The 19,773-nt window shown below is 42.2% G+C and overlaps 1 protein-coding gene across 1 annotated transcript in view; it reads left to right on the plus strand.

The window, feature by feature from the left end:
* USH2A (usherin) overlaps positions 1-19,773 on the plus strand; it is a 994,545-nt gene that overhangs the window by 512,158 nt on the left and 462,614 nt on the right. The window contains exons 30-31 of the mRNA XM_073553328.1: positions 2,496-2,609; positions 9,882-10,043. Of these exons, the coding sequence (XP_073409429.1) occupies positions 2,496-2,609; positions 9,882-10,043 (276 nt within the window). The remainder of the gene's footprint in view (positions 1-2,495; positions 2,610-9,881; positions 10,044-19,773) is intronic.

Raw genomic sequence — 19,773 nt, forward strand, 5'->3', positions numbered from 1 at the left:
ACTGCATATCAGTGGATCTGTAAATGAGTGAAAGAATAAAAATAGTATTACTAATCTCTTCATAAAACAGCACCATATCTGGATACAGGTTAAAGGGAATCTGTCACCCCTTTTTTGAGATATCATCTAATGATATCATTCAAATGTGTGTCACATAAGGATTCTCTTAGTACTTTTGCTTCCCCCTGACCCCGCATCTTTCATGCATAAATACCTTTTTTATATCGGTTCAGATGTATGTAAACTGCCGCTGTCCGGTCCGCTGGGCGGAGCTTATTCAACTGCTCCCCCCCTCCCTGTCTTGCTCTACGCATTTCTTCTTGTGTAGAGCAAGACAGGTAGGGGGGAGCAGTTGAATAAGCCCTACCCATTGGACCGGGCCGTGGCAGTTTACAAAGTTATTCATGCATGAAAGGTGCGGGGTCAGGGGGAAGCAAAAGTACTAAGAGAATCCTTATGTGACACACAATTGAATGATATCATTATATGATATCTCAAAAACGGGGTGACAGATTCCCTTTAAGTCGTTAAGTCTGGTATTGCAGCTCAACGCCATTGAAGTAAATAAGGTTGAGTTTAACACACTCGCACAAAAAAGTGATTTAAGGTTTAGTATTAGTATTATTGTAATTCCATGTTCATCTGAGTTGGGGAGATTTGTTAAATTAAATGTGCCAAAATTCTGAGGAAATTTGGGCCTAAAAATTGTCTCCTATAACTTGCACCACATTTACTATAAGTTTTAAACACTTTTTATTGAGAATAGCCAAATAAGGGGTGTGGTTCACTGAAAATGGGGTGTGGCCTATTGAAAAGGAGCATAGGCTAAATGTGACACCATGCACCAGAATTTTGGGGCAAACTTGTGACACATGGTAAGTTAGCAATTTGGTAGTGTAAACTTAAAGGGAATCTGTCACGTAAAATAACCTCTCTTAACCTACAGCTATGGGGTTAATCTGTAGGTTAATAGCGATCTGACACCTTGCGGCCACGGTGTTTCCCTCTCTGTCACCCTATTGCTTACCTGCAGCACAATCATGGAGTAACAAAGGCTATGTCACCTCAGTGATCCTATCGCCCCACTCTTGCCTCCCTTTTGGCAGGATAAAGGGATGTTTAGGGGTTTGGATCTTAAAAAGGAATATCTTAAAAGTCCTAATGTTGCTTATTTATTAATATGCAAATTGCCTCTTCAGATAGGAAGAGGACTTGAACTCTATGGTGCCACCTATTGGATGCAGTGATCCTACAAGTCACTATCAGCCCTTTAACAGGCCGTAAAATGTGTCTTAGGATAAAAGCCAAATAAGAATTTCAATTTGCAGACAGTGTTTTGGGGTATTGCCCCTCATCAGTGCATGAGAACTGATTTGGCTAGATGAGGCAATTTGCATATTATATTTCCCAGAGGACCATTGCAGTGCGAATAAGCCTCCTTACCTTGGCATGCCGGGGCCGGTATGTCACTCTCCACAAGGAGAACCGTTACCCCTAAGACCTCAGCCCAGAACCTCTCACCTAGCATGCACTTGAATTCTCAAACAACACATCATCAGGAGGCGGAGCTGATCTTTTCTCCCTTGTTTTCTCTTTACAATGTGTAATGGCAGTGCGCTCTGTTGCTGGCTCATCACTTTTCCTCAAAGCCAGCGATGGAGTGCACTGTCATTGTGTACTGATAAAAACAGAGCACCCTGACAAGGTCCTACTGAGCATCTGTCAGAATTGACAACCAATGCATGCTCAGTATAGCAGTGACTAGCCCAGCCCATGCAATGAAGGTCACTGATGAGGGGTCAGTGACCGCAGCCTCTTCCCTCTGATAAAGCTTCATTTAAGTATCCCCGCATGCACTGGGATTCGCATCACACAAGGAGCAGTTAGAAAGTGTAGTGAAGAACTGGTATTGAGTTTTTAATTAAAGTATATTAGAAAAGAAATTTTGATTATGACATTTTATAGATGTAGATTTAGAATTAAAATAAATTTTAGTTTCGGACCACGCCGTTTGATGTTACCTATGAATGAGTAATGAAAACACAGGATAGTTGATGACTTATTGATCGGTGATGGTCCAACTGCTGGGATCCGGACTGATCGACAGAACAGGAAAGTTTAATTCCTGTTAAGATGGAGTTTCAAAGTGCGTGCTTGACCACCACTCTGTTCATTCCCTATGCAACTGCCGAGTGTTGCGCTTTGCTTTTTCTGGCAAACTTATAGAGAGTGAATGGAGCGGCATTCGGATAACCAATCTGTCGTTCCAATTTGTAACTAGGATAAAAATACGCCATCGAGGATAAAAATTTCAGCTTCAGCCGATTGGTGCCGATCCTAATGGTCGGACTCTCACCGATCAGCAAGTTATCGCCTACCTTCTGGATAGGTGATAACTTGTTTCCCCCTTAAATAAGTAAGAAACACCACCTACCATGTTGGTACCAATCCTAGCTCATGGAATAAATACTTTTTCTTGTCTTCTTTCTCCTCAGGCAGCCTGACCGGCTTAGTGCCCTTTACGAAATACATGGTAACGTTATCCGTGTGCACTTTATCTGGATGCAGTGAGAACTCCCGTGTTCTGAACATCACCACTCTCCAAGAAGGTAAAGTAATTCCAGAGGTCTTGACTTCCACATTTGAGTCATGAATAATAAAACAGAAGATCTAAACGCTGCCCGGCCATTTGCTGGAGAACCAGAACCTAATTTGATGACAGAGTGCATTGCCAGAGCGTAATTGCTTCATTTTTTTGGAGGGGGTGCTAAAATGAATCAAACTCCATACCCTTTAATGACATGCATCTTTAATAGCTGTAATGCAGATTAATGGGCTTTTTAATTGCTGTTACATTGTTCATGCAAGAGCCTTGTCATTAATACGAAGCATCTGAAAGATTAATGAAAGCTTCCTCGCTTTACTATGGCTGAGAAGTAAATCTACAGACAGTCTGACTAAAAAGAATTGATTGTATGGCACAGTATGAAACCCAGTATCAAATGTTCGCTTTCTATGGTCTCTTTTAAGTGCTAAAGACTGGTACGGGCAACAATTATTCCAACTTAGTAGAGCTACCAAATGCCAATTGGAAGCTGAATTAATCATTTTAGCATGTGCGCTATTAATCAGATCACATTCCTTTCTGTCCAAGACGCCAACAACAAACTGGCAAATGAATGTCTAAGGCTACGTTGTCCTCGGCGGCAGTTTCCCTGCATTTGATGGCTATTATGTGACAGCAAGAAGCACTAAAATTAAAATAGTAGACACTATTGTTGGACCACCACCAGATCGCACCATAGTTAGTCCACTGAGCACCACTATAATCCACTATGTGGGATGTGAGACTTTGTTGCGGCTCTCAGATGTAAAAGGAGCTCTAGTTGTGTGCAGGAAAATATGGTATGACGCAATAAAAATAATATAATAAACATTATAGAAAAGCACATCTCCTCATTTCAAGCCATGCCCTACCCCACTCCACACCCTCTAAACAAAAGAAACGTTACAAAAGAGCCATTTTACAGGGGGTTTCAGGAAAATTTCAGGATGATTTGCCAGCCCTTCCAGAAGACTGGAAAGTCTCCCCTTTTTTCAATAGCCTCTGTGATATTCCAGAAAATTTGGCACAGAGTATGCCCGAAAGGGATGATCACCGTTTAGGAGCGCACTCCTCCCTTATCCACATTTTTTTTTTGCTTGACAGTGGCAGTGCACTCCAAATGATTGACAGTTTGAACTGAACCGCTGGCCCGAATTCCATACTCATCGATGCTGTAATTTGCCTCTGCAGCATTGAAGGAGTGGAAGGACACTGAAGTGGGCCGGATACAGCCTTCCAGCGAGCTTTAGAGTAGCACTTGCAAAGAACATGTAAGTTCCTTGCCTAGGAGACCGCCACTGAGCTGACCGATAACCTATGCAAGAAGAAATGAAATAAGAGTCAAAAATTCTTAATTTCTTGAGAACAGGGAGTATTTTTAAAAAGAGGTAGATTTCAAAATTTAGTTTCTGGGTTTTTACAAGCATTTTGCAATTTTTTGCACAGACACAAAATGTCCCGCACATGTGCATACAGATGACACACGGAGAACATCCCTGTGTCAGTGTGACACATACCGGCGCCTGGTAATCTGTGGTACTGTTCGCTCTGTACCCAGTGCCGGGTGCTAAAGTGAAGACAGCTCACAACACTGTCCCCTGCTCACGCTGCAATTAGCGCCAGCAGGGGACAATGTTAAGAGTTGTATTCAACTGTTAACAGCGAAAGCAGGTGGCAGCTGATGGGAGTATTCATCAGCCACCACCTGCACTATAAATAAACAAAAAATATAAAGACTTGGGGTTCCCCTGTATTTGTGATAACCAGCCAGGCAAAACTGAGAGTCCTGCAAGGAAGGTGGCTTGTGAGTGTCTGCTAAGAGCAGGAGCTGACATGTTTCCTCCTCTGCCTGTGAGTCGCTGTTCTGATGCTCTGCTCAGCAATCTGTCAATGTACAGTGATGTCCTCTCCTGGAACAATGTAAAAAAAAATTTATTAAAAAGTGTAAAAATCTAAAAACAAATCCCCAAATTATAAAAAAACCTGAAAAAATATTAATCTAATAAATACATTTATTTATGTAAAATAAATAAATAAAAATGCACAAATTTGGTATTGCTGTGTCCGGAATGATCTGACCTATTAAACTGTCCCACAAGTTAACTCCTTCGATAAGCACTGTAAAACAAACAAACAAGGCAAAAACTATGCTTTAACATCATACCGCCAAACAAAAAGTGCAATAAAATGTTATAAAAAACAAATGAAACTAAAAATGGTACTGCTGAAAACATCATCTTGTCCCGCAAAAACCAAGCTGCCATACAGCTCCGTGAAAGGAAAAATAAAAAAGTTATAGCTCTCAGAATAAAGTGATGCAAAAATAATTATTTTTTGTATAAAATTGTTTTTATTGTGTAAAAGTGCCAAAACGTAAAAAACAATATAAATGGGTTATCGCTGTAATTATACTGTCCCGAAGAATAAAGCTGCCTTATCAATTTTACCACACACGGAATGGTATAAAAAAAACAATTCCTGAATTGCTGTTTTGTTCATTCTACCTCCCAAAAGTAAAAAAAGAAGCTGTTAAATGACTGTCAGCTGAAATATGGAAAAATTATAGCTGTCTAAATATGGTGATGTGCAATAAAAAGCGTCTTTTAGTGTGTGACAGCAGCCAAACATAAAAAACTGATATATATCTGGTATCGCTGTAATCATACCTACCCGAAGAATAAAGTCGCCTAATCACTTATACCGCATAAGGAACGGGGTAAAAAAATAAATAAAACCGATTATTCACATGCTGTTGCATTTTTTATTCTGCCTCCCAAAGATCGCAGTAAGGCTTGGCGCACATTTATCCTGCACTATACATTGAGTGCTTACATCGGAGTTTCTGTGTAAATCTCTGAAAACACTTGATTCAGATGGAATATTCCCTATATTGAGGCAGATGGGAGAACAGTATCCGTCATTTTAGGATTGCGTAAAAGTGCTGTCGGCCACAGTTTTGTGCATTTCTGAAAAGGATAACACTGAACAGAGGCCAGACAGAGTTCAGAGTAACTCTGCTGCCTCATTATAGTGAATGGATCCCTTGGGGGTTTCATCTGAATCCCATCACTCAGAGAGTTAGATGGAAGCCCCAAAATAAGTGCTCAGCGTAGAGCGCTGGATAAAGGTTATCCTAAATGTTATGTAAAATGTTCCCAATAAAAGCTTAAACTCAATCCACAAAAAAACAAGTCCCCACTCAGGTCCGTCATCTGTCAATGGAAAATAGGGGGCTTCCACATTACTGGTAGCACAAAGGCTCTGGAAAAGCAAAATGGCTCCTCGCTCCCAAAAGAAATCCGGCAAATTCTGTGCGCCCAAATCCAAATGCCCCCCTCCCTTCTGAGCCCCAGTGTGGCAAAACCACATTTAGCGCCCACATGTTTGGTATTTCTGTAGTGATGAGAGCCCGCCTAATTTACGGGTGCGTATCTCCAGAAGCATGAGCTCGTCATAATGTACTGGTCACTTCAACATACTAGTCATTTCATTATACTGGTCACTACAATGGCTGTTTGCAATTTTCACTGAGCAACATCCACTATTGCTTGTTTCTGGAAAACACCCATTAAGTCAAAATTGTCACTACATCTGCAGATAAATTCCCAAAGGGGTATAATTTCCAAATAGGGTCACTTGAGGAGGGATTCTCCTTTTCTAGCACTTAGGGGCTCTGTACATGGAGTCCACACACTATTATAGGAAAATCTGCGAACCAGGAGGCAAATAGCGCTCCGTCCCTCTCGAATCTCGCCGTGTGGCTAAGCAGTACTGTACAGCCACATATGGGGTATTTCTGCATTCAGCAGAAATTGTGGGACAAATTTTAGTGACATTTTACCCATTTCCCAGTATGATAATGTAAAATTTGGGGATAACAAAAATTTTGGTGGAAAAAATGTAAATTATTTTTTCTTCACTGCACAATGTTATCAAATTCTGTAAAACACCTGAGGTGTCAATAAAATCACTGTACCCCTAGATGAATGCATTGAGAGGTAAAATTTGTAACATGGGGTTACATGTGGGGGGTGCCGCTGTTCTGGCACCTCGGGGGGCTCTGCCAATGTGACATGGCACCTGGAAACCAGTGCAGCAAAATCTGCACTGTAATATAGCGCTCCTTCTCTTCTGAGCCTGGCACTGTGCCTCAAAAAGAGTTTTCGAACACATATGGTGTATCGGCATACTCAGAAGAAATTTCACAAGAAGTTTTGAGGTCCATTTTCTCCTGTTATCCTTGTGAAAATGCAAAATTTGTACCTAGAAAACATTTTTGTCGGGAAAATGTGATTTTTGATTTTTTTTAGTTTTTTCCACGGCTCAACGTTATAAACTTCTGTGAAGCACCTGGGGGGGGGTTCAAGGTGCTCAACGCACATCTTGATAAGTTCCCTGAGGTGTCTAGTTTCCAAAAATAGTGTCACTTGTTGGGGGTTGTTGCTGTTTAGGCACATCAGGGGCTCTCCAGACGTGTCATGAAAATTGCAAAATTTTCACCAATTTTCTAATTTCCCCCCTCTTTATGGTGCCAGGTTAATCAGGAGGCAAGGATGAATGAGCTCTTCTGTATCATAATGAAGTTCTACTGAAAAAGGGTGAAAGCCAAGGTTTTTCTGGGAACCGATAGACTGAGTGTAATGATGAGCAAACGTGCTCGGAGAACTTCTTATCCGAGCATGCTCGGGTGTTATCCGACCATCTTGGGCGTTCTCGTATATTCGAGTCCCTATGGCTGCATGATTTGTTACACAGCCTCAACACGTGGGGATCCCCTAACAATCATGCAATCATGCAGCCACAGGGACTCGAACATAATATACCAGCATTCCAAGATAACACCCAAGCATTCTTGGATAAGACGTTATCCGAGCACTTCGCTCATCACTAATGGAGCGGCTTAAGCCAAGTCTGTCTGAGGTAGCCACTTTGGGTTGATCGCTTCGATTAGAAACCAGAGACGTGTGGCTCTTCAACTGTTATTTGACCATGCAAAGGGTTGTAGTTTTGCAAAAGTTGCAGACTCGCACGTTACAGACATTTGTGGTAATTGGAACGTACTCGGTGCTGTAGAAATGGGGTCCAAAAACCATCAAATAACAATGAGCTACTTGCTTTTAATGCAAATCTGCACACTGAAAAATGGAATCAGCATCTGAATTGCAAATAAATGCTAAAAAAAACAAAACAAATAAATTAATGCAGCAGCGCTATCCAATAGGCCATCGTTATGCAGGAATAGATTTTTGTACAGAAATCAAATACCACGACTGAAAGCTTTGTGTTTTTACCTCTACAACGAGCAGACACAAAGTCAATGGACTGGATTTCTATTTTATTCCATTGCACTTACAGGCCGAAAATGGATGCAAAATGGTAACGCACCGCTAGAATTTGCATATCTTTATCTTTCACTTGCATGATGGCATCTTAATAGGCTACAATGATTATTCTTGAAGGCAATGTAGCTTGATTAGCTGATGGATAAATGAGATATTAGTACAGGTAATGTGCCGTATTAGGAGGGGATTATCACACACGTATTCTAATCCAGGCCATACCTGCTGCCATATACTAGCAAATATGAGATGATACTACAACAACTATGACTCGAAAATATCACAAAGCTAAACTCTAAGGATGTTTATTATATGCAATTTAAAAAAACTAACTACTTTCACACTGCCCTAATATACACTAATATATCACTGCTCCTATGTACAATAATGTAACTATTATAATACTACCCCTTATGTAGAAGACTATAACTACTATAATACTGCCCCTATGTACAAGAATATATCTACTATAATACTGCCCCTCTGTACAAGAATATAACTACTATAATACTGCCTCCTATGTACAAGAATATAACTACTATAATACTGCTCCCTATGTACAAGAATATAACTACTATAATACTGCTCCTATGTACAAGAATATAACTACTATAATACTGCTCCCTATGTACAAGAATATAACTACTATAATACTGCTCCTATGTACAAGAATATAACTACTATAATACTGCTCCTATGTACAAGAATATACTGTAACTACTATAATACTGCCCCTATGTACAAGAATATAACTACTATAATACTGCTCCCTATGTACAAGAATATAACTACTATAATACTGCTCCTATGTACAAGAATATAACTACTATAATACTGCTCCTATGTATAAGAATATAACTACTATAATACTGCTCCCTATGTACAAGAATATAACTACTATAATACTGCCCCTATGTACAAGAATATAACTACTATAATACTGCTCCTATGTACAAGAATATAGCTACTATAATACTGCCCCCTATGTACAAGAATATAACTACTATAATACTGCCTCTATATACAAGAATATAACTACTATAATACTGCTCCCTATGTACAAGAATATACTGTAACTACTATAATACTGCCCCCATATGTACAAGACTATAACTACTATAATACTGCCCCCTATATACAAAATATAACTGGTATAAAACTGCCCCTATATATAAGAATATAACTACTATAATACTGCTCCTATGTACAAGAATAGAACTACTATAATACTGCCTCTATATACAAGAATATAACTACTATAATACTGCTCCCTATGTACAAGAATATACTGTAACTACTATAATACTGCCCCCATATGTACAAGACTATAACTACTATAATACTGCCCCTATATACAAAATATAACTGCTATAATACTGCTCCTATATACAAGTACATGGTGGGCGATTTATATGGATACACCTAAATAAAATGGGAATGCTTGGTGATATCAACTTCCTGTTTGTGGCACATTAGTATATGGGAGGGGGAAAACTTTTCAAGATGGGTGGTGACCATGGCAGCCATTTTGAAGTCAGCCATTTTGGATCCAACTTTATAAATGGCCCACCCAGGTGTATCCATATAAATGGCCTACCCTGTATATAACTACTATAATATTGCTCCCTATGTATAAGAATATAACTACTATAATACTGTTCCTATGTACAAGAATATAACCTCTATAATACTGCCTCCTATATACAGGAATATAATTTTCTCGATAGGGAATTTTTTTCCCTATGGAGAAAATTGGCTTCTACTCTGTGGGTTTTTTGCCTTCCCCAGGATCAACAATGCAGAACAGCTGCACTAAAAACAGGCTGAACTAGATGGACATAAGGTCTTCCTTCAGCCTTCAAAACTATGTTACTGTGTTACTAATGTATTTGGTTTAGAGCTCAGTTCCTCATGGCTTTTAAATTGTTCTTTTCTAGCTCCAAGTGGTGTCCAACCACCAACTGCAGAATCTTTTCATTCTTCTTTAAGTCTTCATTGGTCTCCTCCCAAGAATCCAAATGGAATTATTACAAGTTATATGCTATATATGGATGGAGTCCAGATTCATACTGGAAAAGAGACAGGATACAATGTCAGTGGTAAGTAGCATCAAATAATACAACACATGGACAATTGTGCCTTCTGTATCGTCTATATTATGTAGTCAAACATGAGTGTGAATACAAAGGGGATAACGACTTCTTACTTAAGAGAATGTATTTTCTCCAGGGAGTACAGTATATTGCCTCTTTCAATAATTGCATGAAAACTTTCTACTGATTATGTTATTAGAATATGCAGATGTGGTTATATTGTAGGTGTCATGGTTAGGACATGATTAATGTCCTGTTCTTGTAGGGTTAAATTTTGCCGGCCTCTCTTTGGATCTGGGAGGGGTATTTATACTTACTCCAGACTAGGATTCCCTGTCAGCTATACTGTTATTCTGGCTGTGTGTCTGACCCCCCCTGGTGTGCGTGTATACTGCGTTGCTTGTTTGATTCCTGTGTATGACCCGGTCTGGCCCCTCACTCTGTACTCCGTCTCTCGTTTTGGTACTATTGTCTTCTCCGGTTCTGACCTCCTGGCTTGGCTATCGTTACTCCGTTACAGTTTGTACCTATTGAACCGTCTATTGCCCGTTCTGGTTTTCTGATCTATTGCTACGTCCTGATTATCCGCTCTGTCTAACCCTTTGGTATTGTCGTGCTCTCTCGTGCTTTGACTCCGGCTTAATCTGGTTTATGTCTCTGCCTATGCCCCTTGGTAACTTGTCCCATAGTTTCCTTTCTAGGAGTTTTCCTTCAGCTCCTAGCTCTGTGGAGCTTAGACCACGCCCCCAGCAGTCTCGTGCTTCAGGCCCTGTTAGTCTGAAGCATGCATCTTCACAACTGCTGCCCCGCTCCACAGGTATCTTTCGTACCCAGGACATGTGCACTGGCTCAGTGAGCAAGTGCAGTGTGATGTTCCTGACAGTAGGCTCACAGGTACGCAGGATGCAGTGACGAGTCGGAGACGGAGTAAGAGTAAACTCAACCTTTATATACAGACTATATGGGTAAACGGTAAAGCTGATGTGGCGCCCCTGAGGCTCGGTCGCCACAGAGGTACTGCACCTTCTCCTAAGGTGTAGTGCCCCACCACCTGGGTAAGTTGGGAGCTCCTTTGTACACTCCAACACTCACATCCCACACAACAGGGTAGTTCAGCACAACCACATTGAGGTCTCTCTCTCCTCCTAGACATTAGGAGTGCCTTGGTGGTTTCCTGCTTGGACCACTGGATGTGCTGGGAGGTGGGTGGAGTTAAGATCCATATAAAAGGTTGGGAAGGTTTAGAATTACAGATCAGTCTGGAGGTTCAGTCTGGAGGATCAGTCTGACGGGAGGTCAGGCGGGAGGACAGTCAGTCAGGAGAGTCTGAGGACGGGTCCGAGGAGGAGTGCTGCAGCTGCCTCAGTGATCTGAGCCAGCTGGCATGGGAAGGGAACAAGAGAGAATGACGTAGAACTGCAACCTAAGCTTCCATAGGAAAGAGAGACAAGCATAGAACGAAGGAGTAGAGAGAACAGAGAGGAGACGTGGGTTGGAAAAGGAACCCTGCCTATAGGTTCTCAGCGCAAGGCCGGGGCCCCGTCCTCGAAGTTGTATGGACACTTATGGTTCGGCAGCAGACAGCGGTGGAGTAGTTGGCTGTAAATGCACTACTCCCATCTAAGACTTGGGGCACAACAGCAACTGAATAGAGAAACAGGACTCCGGAGAAGGGAGTCCCCGAGAGAGGCTACAGCTGTCTGCCATATGAGTAGGGTTGTTAGGAACATCTGACAGGAGGAACTCCAGAGTACCACGGGACTGGAGCTCTTCACACCTTAAGGCGCAATAGAGGAGTCGTTCAGGAAAGGTACATGTTGGCGAAGTGTTGGAGAGGAGAATTCTGACTTGCCCGGAAGGTTGATTGAGTCTCTGCCCCGGAGGACACGGCACGGAGGCAGGCACCAGTGTGTACCACAGACGGTGAGTAAAGCTTTGGAACTGCAAGCCCTGGTGTCTTCCATTCATTTGTGCGCTAACACCGTCAGCACCGCTACATCTGGGTACCAGCATTCCTCACACCGCCTGCGCCTATCCTCGTCTATCGCAATTACATTGCCCTGGGGTTACAGCTTCACCTGTGGGGAGCTACACCATCTATGTTGCAACACACCATCAGCCCCAGAGGATCTGCACGTAGCGTTGGCTTAACATCTTGCTTGCCAAACACCACAGGTGGCGTCACGAACTATCACATAAACTATATCACCAAAACCATCACTGATTTGGGTGTCCAGGGTCACGGACTGGGTCACCGCTGCTGTGACACATCCCACTGACACCAGCCCGGTACCGAGTACCCCACAGCCATGGGAGGGCGACCCACTGACAATAGTTGTCCATGCAGGAAAGCTAGACACAGATACACAAATAACACGATATCAACCTGTACGGCAAGTGCCGGTAACTATATGGCCGCGATATGGCTGACTACAGGTCCTTGGGCTATAATTAACGAAGTGTCACTTATCAATCTCTGACGTCCTGCAGAGGCGCTGTCCGGGAGATGTCTGTTTGGCGTCTCAGCCACTGGGCCCAGCCAAAGAAGAGTTGCCGTAGGCGTCGGGCGGTCAAACGCCCGGGTGCTGAGAGGCGATGTAGGTCCCAGGCCAGTTCCCCACCACTGGAGCTGACCCTTTGGGAGGCAAGGCTGAGGGCCTCAGCATACAGGCTGCAGCCGCGGTCTGGAGCGGGGCAGTGGTAGCCACGGAGCTCAGCGGACAGGCCGCAGTATGGAGTGGGGCAGAGGCGGCCGTGGGTCTCGGCGTACAGGCCGCAGCCGCGGTATGGAGTGGGGCAGAGGCGGCCACGGGTCTCGGCGTACAGGCCGCAGCTGCGGTATGGAGCGGGGCAGAGGCGGCCGCGGGTCTCAGTGTATCTCCTCCTCACGCTGCTCGGCACCGTCCTCTCCTTCGGTCAGGCAAGCTCCCATCCTGTCTGTCTGGAAAAAGCTGACTCACTCTCACTCTCCAGTGCCACCTAGAATCCTCTTTCCTGTCTCTCATCTCTCTCCTAGCTGAGTCTCCTGCTCTGGTCTCCTGCGTTCCTTTTATAGTTGCCCCGCCCCCTTTCTTTGTCCTGCCCCCACCTCTCCTGGATGAGTGTTGGTCCCAGCCTGTAACTACTTCCCCCAGGAACATACACCCTAGGAACCTGGGTGACAGACCCCTTAATTCCGGCCCGGCTACACAGCGGGCCTATATTCCGGCACCCTCTCTCCTACAATATAACGCTCTGTGGGCCATGCACATATAAAGCCGTCTCACACAGCATGTCCACATCAGACATTACCTCTCTGAACCCTGCTCATATAGGTAATGTTCACATGGTCAGGTTTTAAATACATTGGATAGGACTGCTCTGATGGGTATACCTTGGCGTCGGCAGAGTGGCTTAGCATATATTTTTTGCAAAAAACGTATCAACTAAGTACCCTGTTTTGCTATCATCTTTTTACTAGCACTTGCTGTTTATTGTTGAAAAAAAATTTTTTTTTTTCTTTACAGCAGAGTATTTTTTCACGTTTGTTGCATTGTGTTTCTCAATGTTCCAATATAACGCTATAGTATTTATTTTATACTTTCCAACTTTCCCACTTCCCAGAAGTTACTGGATTGGTCAAACCTTCCAGACATCCAATCCAATCTACTGAGCACAGCACCAGTCTTCTGAAACACCCCAGATATCAAATATTTAGAATGTTTAGAAGTGGCATAGACATGGCTTGAAATAGGCATGATCTGATAAAGTGGCGTAGCAATAGAGAGATGATTTCTAACACCACACTTTGTAGACCATCTAAAGACACCTATATATCTACTCTATTTGCCTGTGCTGTTCATGGTCACCTTTGGGTATTTTAGGATTTCCAGATGTTTTCGACAGATTTTTTTATGTACAACTTTCAGAACAGTTACTATATTTTTGGCACAATTGCACTCCAGTTCCCTCCTGCAGTCATTTTATGTATGGCAGAAAATGGTTGCGCACTTTTTTATGACATTCTGTAAAAAGTGACTTTTTGAACTAAAAGAAGGTTTGAACTCTATTAAAGAATTGGGTGCCCCCACAAAATGACAACGAACACCACATACCAAAAAAAGAAAAGGGATTTAAAAAGAAAACGTAAATGAGGATTAAGTGCAATAGTACTAAATTCATTTTGTTCAAGGGCTACCATCTGCTGCATGCAAACCTCAGTAAATACAAAGGTCCACTGAGCTTCTTGTGGACACTAGACTACGGCGTAATGGTCTGGACCAGGAGATCAGAACTGCATCATTACTCGAGTTGTGCGAATATGTTCCGAATCGGTCCCCGACTCTGAATTTGCCATATTCGTGCCATATTGTTACCTTATTTGTGCCAAATATATGGTTGATTGATTCCGAATATTCGGTAATTTCTACTCCCATTGACTCCAATGACATTTGCTGTGTTCAGCCAATAGTGCCAAAACAATATTCGCCGCTGATCAAAATCGGAACCAAATTTTGAAAAATTCGCTCAGCTTTAGGCTGGGTTCATACTGCGTTATGGCAGTCCATTAGACAGACTGCGTTACACCGTGGCATAACGCAGTCCGTTAACGCTGCCATTAATAATAATAATACATTTTATTTCTATAGCGCCGACATATTCCGCAGCACTTTAACCCCTATTATCGGGCGCATCGCTAACGCATGCCATAATTGGAATGCGCTAGCGATGTGCCGTCATTCTGTTACGGAGCCTCAGACGCGGGCTGCAGTGTCCGAGGGTCCGTCACTGCTAGCGCAGATGAAGCATCTGCACTAGCGGTATAGCATAACGCGATTGCATTATGCTATAGCGTTAACGTAGCCCGTCAACGCTATGCATTGAACGTGCTGCCTTAACGCAGTATGAACCTGGCCTTAATCATTACCTCTCACACACTGAGAAACCTAAGCTATTGTGGGGGCGTGTTCTTGTGCAGAATGTGTCGTTGCCTTCTTATGATTGGCCAACTCTTACAGGGAGAAGAACACTCCTCCAGTGAAAAATATCTGATAACACCCACTTAACCCATTAGATGCCAAACACTTTGATTCCTAGTATCTCCGCAACAGAGTCAAATAAAAAAAAATGTTTTATTTGTCTCTACAGCCACTATTACATTATGTGTCCAGCTCAACATGAAAAATTTGGTGAACGGTCATTTTTAATACTTATAGTTCGATCCTGCATATGCATCCCAACCATGGATGCCAGACAGTAGCTTACAGTGAAAAAGAAGTAGCAGAAGCCCGGTACTGATGGCAAACATTACCAACATTGTTTGGAATCTATTTAGGTGATCTGTATTTGTTAAGGGGGTCCGGTGAGTGGTCTATATTTGTTTAGGTTGTCTGGTCAGTATTAGTTTAGTGACTAGACCTAAAAACTTTGCAGGACCCTGGTCTGGCATCCACGCCAGCGCTCTGCGGCAGCAAAACTGGATGCTGTGAACTTCAACAGCCGTCCCTCAAATATCAGAATCCTGGCATATGCAGGACCTCTCTGACATCATGTCATCACCCGAGGCATTGCAAACACCAGAGGAGCCAACAATTACAGAACTTGAGTGCCAGCAGAGGAGGTTCGCAGGTCTCTGGTCTGGCTGTGACGGAGTACCAATGTGGACTGCAAATCTTTTTGCCGAACTACAGGGAGTGTTTATATTTTTTTCGGTGGAATTAAAGGGTCTTTATGTCCTTTGCGTTTTCAATTTCGACAAGTTGGAGGCATGTCCCCAATAAATCTAGAGGGATTAGACTGCAAGCTCTGAGGTCGGGGACCAATTTTTCGCTGTAGAGCTGCACCTTTTTGTCTATGCTATAAAATCATAGATAGTAAATAAGGACTCAGGCCCGGCGAGGGCAGTCGCATTGTTTTCCACGATACCTTTTTGTTATGTAAAACATGCAAAAAGAATATTGCATAAATCTCCCATTTCCATCCAGCGCGGGTTTGAGCTAGTGCTGCAGCGGGTCAGTTGTGACACTGAAAAATGACTGCAGTTATCAAACCTCCTGAAGGCCATTGAATTCCTCCTATAATAAATAGCATACATTTTAAGTCAAACTTTTTCATTCTTTATTCAATGGTAATGGATTTCTGTCACCATAGAAACCTTGTTGTACTTTTTTTTTTCTTTTTAGATGAATACATACGGGATGAGAACATTTAATGCGTGAATATAAATGACCGTATTATGTATTATTGGTTTCTGAAAGAAATGCAAAAAAATCAGATACAGGTTAGAATTAGGATCGCTAATGTGTCTGTGTCATGTCGTGTAGCTACATGGACCCTACAGAAAAATCCTCGAATGCCCACCACACACAGTATAGGGTTACTGCCGGCCAATAAAGTGTTATTGACATCAATCTTAAAATAACATAAAAAATTTAAAAAAAATCATGATTACTTTTTCCAAAAATTAGCACCACTAATACTAATGTTGGGGACTCGAACATATTTTTCGAGCATGCTCAGATAACACCTTATCCCAGCACTTTCGCTCATCACTGGCTTTTACCTTTGCAATATTTTGCAACATTTTTCACCCATTTATTTGAATGGGAGGGGGGGAAGGGCTGCAAAAACATTGATGCAGGGCTCATAATACATGCAGAAAATAAAAGCGTGCTTGCATGAGATTTCAGAAATCTCATTGATTGCACTATATAGAACGAAAGAAACCGCTGGGCAAGGAACAAAAGAGGAGGTAATGGGACAATGGCGATAGAAGAAAATGCCTTTATTGAAAAAGTGCACAATTATACAAATGAGATTAAAACGATAATTTAAAATTAATAGACAAAATATGATTAAAATACAATTGATGCAGAAAACAAGGGGACCACAAGTAAAATGATGGCAATCAAAATTTAAAGTGCTTAATAGGTTAAAATGCAACGTGATACTATTCCCATAGAGCAGGGGTGGGGAATCATTTTTCTGCCAAGGGCCATTTGGATATTTATACCATCCTTCGGAGGCCATACAAACTCCACCCACAAATTACATCCTGGCACTGGTTTCAGGACGTAATCTTTCATTGCCTGCCCTTCAGTGTTCATTAGTGAACATTGGCGTGTGTGCTAACAGAGCAAGAAGAAATTGATGAGTTTGTGGCAATCAAAATGCAGCTCCCTGCCCAAGAATGCGGTCCCTGAGAATCTGCCTGATAAAAGGTCATCGAGGGCCGTAAATGGCCCTGGGGCCTGAGGTTCCCCATCCCTGCCATAGAGGATATGCCTATATATGACAAAATATCCAATAGTGCATAGGTTTAGCCCATAATATAATGCCGTGAGTCAATCACCTGAATTAAATTAAAAAAAAAAACAATCATAAGGAGAAACATAGTGGGCATATGCATTACACAATCTATAGAGATAAAAAATAGTGTAAAGTAATACTATTCCCATAAAAGTTGTGCCCATATATGACAAAGTGTCAAAGATACATAGATTAGTCCATAATGTAATGTCACGAGACTCACGAATCATTCACATGAATTAAATCGGAGCAATCGTGAAAGAAGACATATAGGGCTTATGTACTGCATAATCTATGTAAAGAGGGTAATATGGGTATAAGTGGCATCAATAGGTATTACCTGATCGTGGTCTAGTGGTGGTCCCCGGTTCAAGGTGCGGCGCATACCCCGACGCGCGTTTCGGAACTTAGTCCTTCATCACCCCTTGAAAAAAAAATTATCACATTTTCAAGCACCTCGCTCCAATCTGTGGCATGGGGGACGGGTATAAAACCCTTTTTTTTTCTAGCCACATGAAACCTGAAAAATTGAATCAAGTCTTGTGGGATGATTGTGGATGTTTCCTGTTCATCAACATTCCAGTTATCACCACTGGGACAGAATTCTTGAGCTGAGACCTTGCTTTATCACTCCAGCATATCACTATGCGCATAGGCCGAGATGTAAGCACTGTTCAGCATTGTGTGTTGAAATGGTTGGGAGAGCAGCAATAAACTGGAATAACAGCAAGGGGCGCACATAGGGATAGGTGAATGGTGCATAGCGGATCCGTTCTGTCCTGCAAGGGAAATTAAACATCAAATACCAAGCCCAAGTCATCACACAGAAGGCACTTCAACTACACTTGATACGAGCTAGATGTCTGGCTACTGTTGTCCCAACTGACCTCATGTCACCGATCTCAAAGACTATAATGGTGCACAGCAAAATCGCAATGGAGGCTAGAATGAAGGTCTGTCCTCTTCAGGATGAGTCCTGCTTTTGAATTGGGCACAGTAACATACAGAGATTGATTTATACATATTCGGAGATTGACGGCATTATTTAAGCACTATTTATTGCTCACATTTGGACGATGGTAATATATTTTAGAACTATATTATTTTAATGTTTAAGCATTTATACTACTTTTTAGAGATGGGCGAACCCGAACAGTCAAGTTCAGTGTCCGTACGGAACACCTACTGTTCGGGCACAGACACCGGAACACGGACTTCACCAGGAAATCCGTGTTACTGTTCAGGATCGGCTGCCCGAACACCGGGTGTTTGTCGTGCTGTGATGTGCGTGACAGCGTGACAAACACCGCTTCTGATCGGCGGGGAAATCATCAGAGAGCGGTTCCAACGCTGTGAAAAGACTCAGCTGTGATCGGAGGTATAAAGGATTTCCCCGCCGATCAGAAGCGGTGTTTGCCGTGCTGTCATGCACAGTACAGCGCAGCAAACACTGGATGTTCGGGCCCCACATTCAAGTGAATGGGGTTCTGGTACCCGAACCCAAACGTTTTGTAACTGTTCAGCCGAACCCGCCGGACCCTAATGTCCAGGCGTCTGCCCATCTCTACTACTTTTATTTGCACCCTATGATGGGATTATTTTGGAACAATATAATGGTATTATTTGAGCGCCCTATGCCAGTGTTATTTAGGCACCGTGATTGGCATTATTTTTGTAACTTTCTGAATAATACTTTGATTTGAACACTAATGACATTTTTGGGTACTGTATGTAACGTAAGCACTATTTCCTGAGCACTACGTGACCCTGTTATATATGAACTGTGTTTGGTGCCAATTTTGAGTTTGTTTTTTTTATAGAATTATAGCTGTCAAATTTTATTGTTTTACCCACATCCTTGGGGTATATGGGTTCTGATCAATTTCTTGCCTTTATCCCACAGCCAAGAACATGCATACATAGGTGCATTGAAAAAAAAAATAATGTCTTTACTAGTGATATGAATCTTAGGGTGAAATCTTGATATTTCGTCTAGTCCTCACATTGGTATTCATGGCTGAGATAGCCAAAGTACAGTGACCTGTAGACGTCGTAGTGCCGAGTCAACGTTTCCAGAAGGCCAGGCACAAAAAAAAAAAAAAAAAAACAGCTGCCTGCGCTTGGTTACAAACTCTTTTTTTTTTTTTTTCCCCACGTCCTTTTCTTCTTAACAGAAGGATGTTCTATGGTGTATTCATTAGATTAAATAGCACAGATCAGGGGAAAACGCATTATGTCTATTTCTAGAGAGCCTATTGTATCATTTTCTGCTGTGATGCATTAGTGTAGTGTTTAAAATAAAATCTGCTTATTTAAAATCCTTTTAAATAGTGTTGCGACGGTTTCCCGCTGTTACAATCTGCTTTAGGATAGCAGTTATCCTTGCTGTGGATTTCAGTTAACCTTGCCACAGACACTAAGCCCGAAGCGATGCAGACTTTAAAGGGTT

Source organism: Dendrobates tinctorius, unplaced genomic scaffold (genome assembly GCF_039654945.1).
Source record: "Dendrobates tinctorius isolate UK_male_01 unplaced genomic scaffold, ASM3965494v1 ptg000201l, whole genome shotgun sequence".
Lineage (NCBI taxonomy): Eukaryota > Metazoa > Chordata > Amphibia > Anura > Dendrobatidae > Dendrobates > Dendrobates tinctorius.